Source organism: Rattus rattus, chromosome 6 (genome assembly GCF_011064425.1).
Source record: "Rattus rattus isolate New Zealand chromosome 6, Rrattus_CSIRO_v1, whole genome shotgun sequence".
Lineage (NCBI taxonomy): Eukaryota > Metazoa > Chordata > Mammalia > Rodentia > Muridae > Rattus > Rattus rattus.
Genome location: NC_046159.1, coordinates 91,549,719 through 91,561,625, shown reverse-complemented (window position 1 = coordinate 91,561,625; position 11,907 = coordinate 91,549,719). Strand labels below are relative to the sequence as shown.

The 11,907-nt window shown below is 43.0% G+C and overlaps 1 protein-coding gene across 1 annotated transcript; it reads left to right on the top strand.

Moving 5' to 3' along the window:
• Window positions 1-7,341: 7,341 nt before the first annotated feature.
• LOC116903832 (protein tyrosine phosphatase type IVA 1) lies at window positions 7,342-9,005 on the top strand. Its single transcript, XM_032906544.1, has one exon. The coding sequence runs from the start codon at window positions 7,948-7,950 to the stop codon at window positions 8,467-8,469; it is 522 nt and encodes a 173-aa protein (XP_032762435.1). The 5' UTR covers window positions 7,342-7,947; the 3' UTR covers window positions 8,470-9,005.
• Window positions 9,006-11,907: the final 2,902 nt, after the last annotated feature.

Sequence of the window (11,907 nt, the reverse complement as noted above, 5' to 3'; positions counted from 1 at the left end):
TGTGTCCTCCATGTGTCTTGCCTCAGCACATGCGTCTGTCTCAGCTGACATCACTCTGCCAATCAGCAGCAAGAAACTGCAGCACACCACCGGGAGTTTTTTTTGGTGAGTTTCTCTCTATGGAGTTTGAACAAATGCAAACTGATACATGTGTGTTGTTAGCAAAGAATCCTTTATCACGTGTCCTCTCACATGCTTGGCTTAGCAGGACACCTTTTCTCTTGTGCCAGCCTCGGGGAAATGTTCACGAGTCTGCCTAACTCTTTCCCCTGTGTCCTCCTCATGAAAACACTCCAGCACGACACCATCCAGCACAACTGACTTTCCAAAGAACCATTGTTTCCACTCCAGAGGTAGGTTGATGGTTGATTTATATATATCTAGGTCTCCTCTCCCCAAGTGGATACATACAGCATTCAGATTGACAAGGTGGTCGTAGGGCTGAGGTTCCATTTTCCTCTTAGACTGATGCTCCAGGCAGAGGCTCTACCCCAGCCCTCTTCTGAGAGCAGAACGCTGTGCGACAGAAGCCGCTGTCCGGGAGTCAGTAGAGCTGCTGTGGAGAAGAGAACAGGAGTCAGCTGCAGAACAAGTGCTCCTCAAGTGCTAGCCACAGCAGGAGGAAGGGGACACTGCGAACACTGTGTGCACTAAGATGTTAGTAACTGCAACTGTGAACACAAGGAAAAAGACACCATGAGACCGGTGCTTAGGGTTGGGCTGATAAAGCAGAGGATCTGTGGGGAGAGTGGGGTGAGGGAGGAGGGCTGAAGGTACATGGAAGAGAGAGGGAAAGATGTTTGAGCAGACAATCCATTGAGTGGAGCTAAACTGTCTTACGGAAAGGAATATTAAATGAAGATGTAGATATGGGATATGAGAACAGACTGGCCTGTTTGCTGGATCCCTTTCAGACTCTCACATTTCCTCCAACCTTCTAGAACCCAGTCTCTTCCTTGGAGTCCCCTTCTCCACAACCCTGTGTCTTCCCTAGTTCAAATCAGCAGTGCGGTCCTGGCAGATGGGCAGTCTTTCACAGGCAGTCTCAGGTGTTGGCCACACCCCGTGATTTCCTTCAAGGTGTGGGTTGCTGCTGGTTCTGTGCAGATCTTGCCAATGTCTTGATTGCTGTATGGAGTCCCTGTGAAAGCGACTTTCTAAAGTTTGAATTCCCACCAGGTTTTCCAGTTGCTGAATGGTATGCAGATCCGATTCAGAATTTCTTTGCTGCAGTCTCACAAGGTCTGTTTGTCAGGCTTCAGTGCATAGAGTCCATGAATTTTGGTCTGCTTTTCCAAGAGCGCACGCCGAGGCTGCCAAGACGCTCTACAGAAATCTTTGTGAGATTCTGTCTTGTGTCTGCTCTGTCGCTTGCCAGTGCTGAGCTTCCTCAGCCAAGCAGAGAGGGTTCCCCCCTTCTCCCAACCCCACCCCCTGCTCCTGCTACTGCCAGTGTTGCCCTGGGTATCATGTTATCAACCCCCCTCCCTGTTTTGGACTGTCCACTGCTTTTCTCTTAAGTCTTAGCTTTCTCCAGATTATTCCCTAGAGACAGGACATGCATGCTTCAGTTCTAATGTGCTAATTTGAGAGGTTCTTGGTTAACAGCATTTTTTGTTTTGTTTTGTTTGCTTGTCTGGTTGGCTCTGGTTTGGTTGGTTCTTTGCCTTTTGAGGTAGACTGGGTTTGTGTGAGTTTGCAGATGGTCACCAGGTGTCGCTCTAACCCTGTGGTGTCTGAACCTGATCCGGTCCCGGAAGTTTAAGCAGTGGGTTTTTGAGTGAGAGCAGATTTCATTGTTGGAGGACAAGGAAAGTAAATGTATTCCTCGTTAATATCTGAAGGAATACAGAATCAAGCACTGTGATTCTCCAAGGACTTATGTATTGGTTATCTGTTTTCTTTATCGCCCAACACTCTCTACTACAATGTCTTGACTTTCTTACTCAACAGTAGCCAGGTTAAAAGGTTACTCAGCAGCATGCCAGTAACTGTTTGGAAGGATAGAATTTTCAGGAGGATTTAGGTTAGTTATGGACATTCAGGCTTCAGATGTTTTTGTACAGTCAAAACTCATTGCAAGCAATTTTTTCTTACTGTGATTTTATAATTAACTTTCCATCTCTGTAAGTGCAAGAAGCCTGTGTCTAAGAAGGCATTCGGTAACTTTTTTGACTGAATAAGTGGGAAGAATAATTTGAGTCTTTGACTACTAAAGGCTATTTTGTAATCGTTGGTAGATTTCCCTTAAGAATGACCTTGTTCCCATCTTTATTCTTTTAATAATTATACCATCAAATATTTAAAAATAGGCCTTAGACTTATTGTTTATTTTACTTGTGAAAATTAGTTTTTATTTCAAACTTATTTTTAAATTTTCATATATGTGCATTGTATGTAATCATCCCCTCTCCTATAAGCCCCTCTTTTAGTATTATTTTTGCTTATTTATACATGAACAAATAAATACATAAATACAACCTGATGAGTTTTCAGTGTTGTCTGCATATATGTTTTTAGGGCTGAGCACCTGGTGTTGGATGACAAATTAGGACGCTCATCCCTGAAGAAGACTAACTCTCCCTCCTTGACCAGTCATTAATTTCCTGTAGCTCTTCATCTAGGGATGGGGCCCTGTGGGATGGTCCCCATCCGTCTTGTCATCATGTTAGTGTGTCAGCCATCTTGTTATGTCAGCATGTCAGCTGGTATTAGCCTAGTTTAGGTCTTGTTTAGGCAACTGGATTGTTGAGATTTCATGGGCGCAGCTTCTCTGCGGCACATCGAGGACACAATACCACAGAAGATCCTCTGCTGCACACAGTCTTTCACTCCTTCTCTTTTAGTGTTCTGTGAGCCCTGGGTGTAGGGTTGCGTCGTGCCTGTACCAGTTGGGAGTGGGTAAACCACTGTCAGTGATTCTCTGTGTTTTGAACAATTGTGGCTTTCTGTAATCGTTTCCACCTGAAGCAAAAAGAAGCTTCCTTGATGAGGAATGAGAGCTACACTTACTGCTGGACCAGCGCACAGGACGTGCTAACCTGGGCTAGGCTGGAGGCTGAGAGTGGAGCAGGTGGGACCCTTCAAACTGGGCCAGTGCGAACAGGATGTTAAAATAAAGCAGTGTTTAAAGGAGGTACAATCTACCCATTTAAAATCATTTTAATAAAAAATAAGTCTTCTTTCCCTTAAATAGAAAGTTTATACTAGAATATCACCATCTCTCAATTTCCCCTACGTATTGGAAAATAAAATAATAGAAAACAATCCAATAGTGGGATCAATTAAGCAGCTGCCTATTAGAATAACTGAGTGCGTGTCAGGAGGGATGTCCAATTTTAAGTATTTTTAAAGGAGAAGTGTTTGATAGGGTGTATGTGAAAATGGATTTTCCATGGCAGTTCACAGGGAAAGTGTAGTCATAAAATATTTGCAACTTATTTTTGATAAGGATTCAGCCTCTCCTCTAGCCCAACACCCAGCAGAGGTAATGGAAGAGAAAAGTTATCAGGATCTGGGAGAAGTGGACCTGATCAGCAATAGCTCTGTGGGGGCGAGGTCGATCTTCTTGGGCAGCAGTTCAGTCCCATAGCAAACACCAAAGGTGACTCAGCGGCTGCAGTGCAGTCCTCTCGGCCGGCAGACACCAGGCACAAACACCAGCCGGCCCCAGGTGAGGCCGCAGAAGCGGGAAGCTGGTGCAGGAAGCTCAGGAGCAGTTCTTGGGCGAGTTTCTCTCAATGGTGGCATCGTCACAAGTGGAACTCGATGATACTATGTAAGGCAAACCAGTACATGTGGTTTGGTGAAGAATAGTGAGGCAGAGCAAACCAAAGCTCAGTGCCCATCTCCCACTCCTTCATCAAGCGTCCTTTCACGCGTCTGCTCTACCCAAACACCCTTTCACCTGTGTCGCTTCAGGAAAACAGTCTTTCATGAGTTTGCTTTAGCAAGACATCCTTTCACCTGTGTGCCCCAGCAGAACATCGTTTGACATAACTGACTTCCCAAAGAACTGGAAGTTTCCACCTCATGAAAGTTCTTGGGATTTGGGTACAAGTCAAAGAAACCTCTTTCCCGAGGAGTCTGGTGTAGAGTACAAGTGGCAGAGACAAGCTCAAACACTAGGGGCCTCTGTTGCGCTGCAGAAGAGAATTCTGGACAGTAGCTCAGGCGTCTGTGGAGGGTGAAAAGATCCACACGATCCTGGCCCAGCTCTTCTACAGTGGAGTGTTTCTGGCTCTAGAGACCGTGGCTGACTGGGAAGGCATTTCCTTGAGTACCTGCCTCAGGCATCCTCAGTCTCCCTTCCCCTTCTTCCTCCCTCCCTCCTCCTTGCTGGTTGCCACGTCTAGGTACTTTAAAGAAAATTGCTGCAGAATTATATTTTTGGTTACAACAAGTATTCTGGGGACATAAACTATTTCTTAAAGTGCCTCATGCTGAGATATATGTTTCAATTGCTACCACCGTGCTTTCATAACCCCCCAGGCATTATGCACGTTAGTGCCTTGGTATTTATTTGCTTTCCCTGCCTTGAGCATCCTGATTCATTTTTATCTGAGCGTGGCTCCGTTTATGGCCATCAGCTGGTAACTTCATCTCATAAGTGCAGATGAGCGGCATATGAGCAGTGCAGGCGCGGTCTTGGTCACGATGCTGGTCTTGGTCACGATGCTGGCACTTGCCTGAGTCACAGCTTGCATCATCAGCGGCAATCTGATTTGTGATTCACGAAATCTTATTTCCACTGCTTCTTCCCTAACCCCTGCCTACGCCTCGGCTATGGTGATAAATATGGAGCGGCACTTGGTTTTAGTAGAAAGCCTAGGTAATTTCTTGTGAGCTGCTATGAAATGTCCTAAAAACTTTAAACAATAATCTTTATATGCATTAATCACTTTTGGCCCTGTTTTATAGCTTTTTTAAAGGTATGCTTGGAGGGTTTATCAAATTGATTGCTAAGTAGTGATCTGAACAAAATTTCATTGAATTTTTACAAGCTGGGAAAAAATGTGGTTTATAGCATGGGAATCTGCCATAGGTAGCTTTAGTTAGTTAAGTCACTCCAGGCCCCGATACAAGCATTGATTTTAAAGTGTGCCTTGGAGGCTTGAGATATGCTCAGTGGACGTTTACCTAAGATGTTCAAAGACCTGGATTTGATCCTCAGACCTGAAAGCCAAACAACAAAGAAAATCGAAGCAAATCTCTTAGTTTATCCACTTAAAATCTCTTTAAATTGGAATGTGATATCCATCTGTATCTTTGTGGGTTCCATTATGGTAATCTGATACATGTATGCAATCTATCTATAATAATCAAATAGGGCAATCAACAGTTCTATCATATTAAACAAGATATGGAAAAATATGGGATGCCTTTTCTTCTATAAAGAACTTGGGTTAAAATTATACACATATATGTATATATATATAGTGTGTGTATGCATGTGTGTTTAAACAAGTGTATAGGTCATAAAATTAGACAGGAACTCATGAGAGGTAGGAAATGATCTTAAAGGGGAGGAGAAAAGAAACACACACACACACACACACACACACACACACACACACACACACACACACACACACACAAAGAAAATAACCAGCCAGAGGGTGCAGAATTGTGTGGGAGATGGGAATGGAAAGTCTATGAAGAAAATGCAGGTTACACTGAACCTTCTACAAGGCTAACAAACGGATTAGGAGTATACTGATTCGGGGGCGGGGGGGACTGCTGCGGGCCCATGGCTTCGTTACAATGCATCTTGGGTTCTCTTCGGCCCCCTTGACAGCATTTGTGGCCACCTCTGACCTATCCTCCCAGTGACTGTTGAGTGAAACATTTTGGGATGTATTAACTTGCCAGAGCACTGGCTTCCATGAGGCAGAGGCTGAGCATGCCAGATGGCTTCTGAGGCCTCTGCAGAGACGTCCCTCCTTTGCTGAAGTTCGCTACTGCTGAGGTACTTGAAAAGCACTCTAAGTTATGGCTGTCTTTGTTCTGTTACAGTAAAACTTCACGGAGGTGTTACCACACAAACGTGTGGGACCCTAAATCTGTGCTCCTGGTCCATGGCCATTTGTGTTTGATTCTAGAATAGACTCTCTCTTATTCCCATTGAGCTGAGGGATGCGTTTCTCTTGTGTCAACAGGAACAATGACACCAAAAGCATAAAGGCATAGATGAATGTAAAGGCCATAATGATATCTATTATGCTGCTTCCTAACTTGTAAAAATAGCAAAAAAAAAAAAAAGTTATAACTACATAAAAAATCTTCTGTATCCCCCTCTTCTTTCTTTCTTTCTTTCTTTCTTTCTTTCTTTCTTTCTTTCTTTCTTTCTTTCTTTCTTTCTTTCTTTCTTTCTTTCTTTCTGAGACAGGGTTTCTCTGTGTAGCCCTGCCTGTCCTAGAACTCACCCCATAGACAAGGCTAACCTCGATCTCAGAGACCCACCAGCCTCTGCCTCCCGAGTGATGGGACTAAAGCTGTGCACCACAATTCCAACCCCTCATTTATTTTTGTGTGAAACTTTTGATCATTTTGCTGGCGATTTCCCCCACCCCTTTTTTCAGGACCTTTGCTATGTCATCCCATTTTCTTCTGACTGCTTTTTGTTGGAAGTCTAATGGAATTCCCTCTTCTATGGACTTAAGACCCTCTCTTGTTAGTTTTAAGATTACTTTTTAACATCTCACTACAATATTTTTTCATCTATTTTGGTTGAACCTAGTTGGTCCTTTAAGCATTTTACATCTAAATGTGCATATGTATTTGGAGTTTGGAACATTTGGGTGTTTAGTTCATGAAGATCATTTCTCAAAGTCTTTCCTCCTTTCTGTCACCTCTGGAATGCCTGAAGTGAAAATACCAGTTTGCTGCATGATGGTTCATAAGTCTTGTAGCTTCTTCATTCTCTTTTCTTCTCTTCCTTTTGTCTCAATCACTGGGTAATTTAAAAGATACATCTTCGGTTCAGAATTTCTTTCTCTTCCTTGTTGTGGTCTATTTTGGAAGTTCTCCTTTTGTTTCATTTATTAAAGTTTTAGCTCTAAGACTTCTGTCTCTGGTGGATTTCCCACCCTCTTCTGAATTGTTTTTTCTCATTTTATTTTTGGTTTTGTCTTTCTGTATTTCCTTGTGTCTGTAGGGTCATTATTTTTTATTTTGTTTTGGGAATTTCATAGATTTCCCTCAAGTTTAGAACTATTCCTAGAGAATTATTATTTTCCTTTGGGGATGTCATAGTTCATGTCATGTGTCCGTGTATTGATGTCGACCTGTCTGTTTAGAGGAATAAGATTGGTAGGAGAGATCGCCGCCGCCGCCCCGCGACGCCCATCGCCGCCTGCCCTGCCGCCGCCGCCTGCGCCGCCTCGGGATCGGCTGTATGATTAGGCCACAATCTTCAATGAGTAGACATATTCCTCAGTTCTGTGGTGTTCTCGGTCACACATTTATGGAGTTTCTGAAGGGCAGTGGAGACTACTGCCAGGCACAGCACGACCTCTATGCAGACAAGTGAACTGTAGAAATTCATTACTACTCCACCAAGAAGCCCCCATAAGAGTGGATAGCCTGGACACAGTCGTGTTGAATTGAAATCTGCAGAGCATTTTCCAAGAGCTCAGACCTGGATGGGGTAAACCTCAGTGCACTTCCTTTGTATCGCCTCAGTATTCCTGGATTGAAGAGTCACTGCTTCTTGTGAGGAGGTTCATTTCATTGCCCGTTTCCCCCGACTCATACTCAAAGCACTGAGAATTTCAAGTGGAGTATATTGAATATTGAAGTAGACTTCAGGTTGTTTTTTGGTTTTGTTTTGGTTTTTTATTTTGTTTTGTTTTGGTTTGGTTTTCAGTTTTTGTTTGGAATCATTTCTGTATTCAATTTTTTAATTCTTTCATAACCCTATTGGGTGTTTTTTTAAACTAAATTAACATGGCTCGAATGAACCGCCCTGCTCCTGTGGAAGTCACATACAAGAACATGAGATTTCTTATTACACACAATCCAACCAATGCGACCTTAAACAAATTTATAGAGGAACTTAAGAAGTATGGAGTTACCACAATAGTAAGAGTATGCGAAGCAACTTACGACACCACTCTTGTGGAGAAAGAAGGCATTCATGTTCTTGACTGGCCTTTTGATGATGGTGCACCACCATCCAACCAGATTGTTGATGACTGGTTAAGTCTTGTGAAGATTAAGTTTCGTGAAGAACCTGGTTGCTGTATTGCTGTCCATTGTGTCGCAGGCCTTGGCAGAGCTCCGGTGCTTGTTGCCCTAGCATTAATTGAAGGTGGAATGAAATATGAAGATGCAGTACAATTCATAAGACAAAAGCGGCGCGGAGCTTTTAACAGCAAGCAACTTCTGTACCTGGAGAAGTACCGTCCTAAAATGCGGCTCCGCTTCAAGGATTCCAACGGTCATAGAAACAACTGTTGTATTCAATAAAACTGGGGTGCCTGATGCCATTGCCTTGGAAGAGGAACTTCAGATGGGACCTGATTTGTTATTTACCCAATGTGTCCACTTACCTGTGGAAGCTCCACGGGAATATTGAAAAAGTTTTACCAAGCCACAAGCTTGACAGAATTGCAACCTCTATATTTGGGCTATGATCAACACGTTTGGACACTTAGCAAAAGATTTTTGCTGGTCAGCATTTAAAATGTGCTTATTATTTGTACCAATTGACCTTTCCTAAAATAAGGTATTGAGTAATGTCATTAAATGTACTCCTGTGCCAGAATATTATTAGTCTATAAGGAATTTAGAAGGATTAGGTGCCAAAATACCCAGCACAATACTTGTATATTTTTAGCATCATACAGAACCAAAATTCCAAGAACTAAGAACTCTCCAGACCTTCCATGGTGTATTCCTTCAGTCATTTCAAACACCGCAGGGCTTCTCTTGTTATCTGCCTGCTCACTCTATGTTTACATCTCCCACACTTACACCAGAATACATCAGGTTTGCTTAGCCATCTTTTTTTTTTTTTTTTTTTTTTTTTTTTTTTTTTTTTTTAAAAACTAAGTCTTGCAATGATTATTTAATGTCTCTGTCTTATTTTGTGCTGTTTTGGGAAACCTCCATTTGAAAATCAACTTTGTTACAGAAGCACATATCTTCAATAATGTCTCCAGACAAAAAGCCTTATAGTTAATTTAATGTTTGCACTCGGGTGCAACCTGACAGGGAGGGCCTGAACAAGAAAGGAGAGGAGGCTATTAAATATTTTTAGTAATATGTTGCCTTTGTCTTGTGCAGAACATGTAGAGTATGCTCTTTAATTTAGTAAATATTTTTAAGACGTAGAGAGATACATTGTTGTAGCTAACCACTTAATCAAAATTTCTGAAATTCTTGTGTTTTCCATACCTATCTGAGGTTTTCCAACTTGTTTGAATTATGGTTTTCCCCTTCTCTTCCCAACCTCTTGCAAAAAAGTAAAAGTGGGATCTGCTAGTGAACTGAGCAGAAATATTTTATACGCCTTTTGAGCTATGTAACAATAATTGGATACTTGATCATTTGTTTTATTATGTAATCGATAAAATGGTGATGTGTATTAATGTTAGTTCAACCATATATTTATACTGTCTGGGAATGTGTGGTTATAGTTCTGTGGGAGAAATAGTTTGTCAGTGTTCACTAGCTTGTAAAAACTTAGTGTGAGAGCTTCAACATCTAAATAAATGATGAAACGCAAAAAAAAAAAAAAAAAAAAAAAAAAAGATTGGTAGGAGAATGTCTTGTTGTTGTTCACATAGGGTATGATGTCATTTGATTGTGCCATTTAAGTAGGTACGTTAGTTTAATTATAGAGAAATTAAAAAACGTAGTCTTTATGGTTTTCAAAAAAAATCTTTAATCAACGTGAGCGGTGTTTATGAATGTCTTAAGAGCCTAGACTGCATGGGTTTATGAAGATAGTTTATGCAGTGGACATGAGCTTTCAAAGGTATGTATATGCCGGGCCCACAGATTTCGGTACTGATGGCACTGGGCTTGTGGTAGCAGTCATTATCACGGTGGTACCAAATGCTATTCCCAGGGCCTATGGGGCATATATAATTGACACCAAGTTTGAGGCACCAGCAACTAAGGCTTTCAGAGCCACGAATGTGAGGAAAACTTTCCCTACGACCCATAGGATGGGTGCGGGTGACGCCTGAACCACTGGCTCCAGTAGTTCAGTAGATACGGGGTGGATTTGGACCCTTCCATATTCCCATGTACAGGTGAGGCTGGAATCTGTGTCATCATTAACCATGCACCTCAACATGGAAAATGTAGAAGGAAACCTGTCTTAGGTCCCACAGTGCTGGTTCCAGACTTTGGGTTTTGTAGCCCCGGAAGCCACTTTCTCATATCTGTGGGCCCCTGATGATACCTTTCCCAAACAAGTGGGCCAGGGCCTTTGGCAGCAGCAGCAGCTGGATCACAGAGGAAGCTTCCCTACGTTCCTCACAACACATGCAGGTAGCACCTGCTCTTATGGAGCTGGGATGTCTGCCCCTGGAGTTGGAGGACACATAAACATGGCAAGGGTCCTCGGGTTGGGCATGGGTGGTGCTGTGTCTTATGTTTTTGGTATCTATGATCCTGGGATTTTAAGAGGTGGGCGGGAATGTGTACAGAAGAAAGGGCTGATGGTGCTGGAGCTTGCGGTGTTGACAGTCACAATCCTAGAACTGTAGGATACAATTAGGACTTTCCCATCTCCTCATGGATAGGTATGAGTGACACTGGGATTTTTACTAGGAGTTCCAGTTCCAGCTGTGGCCCGGGGATGATGCTTAGTTCCAAATGGACAAGGATAGACATGACTCAGGCTTATGGCCATGGAAGCCTTTGTTCTGGAAGCTGAAGAATGACATCTACATAGTAAGGGATGTACTGGCCCAACAGCTTCTGACAACAAACACCAGAGGGACAGCCACCATCTCCTCAGGAAAGATGACATCTATCACCTGTTGGTGGCTGTTGTTGCAGTTAAATTCTTGGCTTTGGGGGTGGCACAGTGCAAGTTCCTTGTTTACAGCAGAGCTGTCACTCTTAGACAAGACAGTTCCGCAAAGTGGAGGTAAGGCCTGTAGGGACCAGGCAACAGATTGGATTCTGATACTTGGATGGGGGTTGCTGGTTGCTTCTTCTCTTAACCTTCCTGATAGGATGGGTTGCTGAGGAGGTGGGCTGGCATTCCTTCTCTAGGCTGCCCTTGTGCCTCTCCATGCTGTCTCCCTTTACTGCCTGCTTTACATCATCCCCATCTATCTAAGCATTCTGCTTAGAGGTCAGCTTTGTCTTTGTTGCCATGGTTCTTGTCTGTGGCAAAGTCAAAGACATGGCTGCCCTAATTAGCTGCCTCTACCTAGTCTCCTGCGTTCAGCCTGAGGACTTTTTGAAGTCTGTTAATGTTGTATTTCCCATTTGATGGCTACATAGAATTTAATGGCCTGGTGTACAATATGGGATGGACACCAGCCTTTCTCCTGCACCATGGAGGGAAGAGTGAGGCATGAGATACAGATTCTTTTAAGACTTATTTTTTACTGTGTGTGCACTTTACATTCATTGCACATAAGTGTGGCATGCCTGTGTGGAGCCTACAGAGGGCAGGAGGGCAGGCGATTCCCCAGTTAGAGATGGTTTGAAGCACCACATGGATGCTGGGAACTGAGCCTGGTTCTTCTGCAAAGGCAGCGAATGATCTTAACTGCTCAACCGTCTCTCCAGCCCTGAGATATAACGATCCTGGCATGGATCACATATATTATATGAGAAATTATGTATCTAATTCATTTTTCTATATAAGATGTCCTCATTGGGTTCCCTATAACTCTGTAACTCTAGTTCCAGGGGACCTGACTCTTCTCTTCCGCC

Coding starts and splice junctions, on each gene's coding strand:
- LOC116903832 (XM_032906544.1), top strand. CDS start 7,948: ATGGCTCGAATGAACCGCCCTGCTCCTGTGGAAGTCACATACAAGAAC.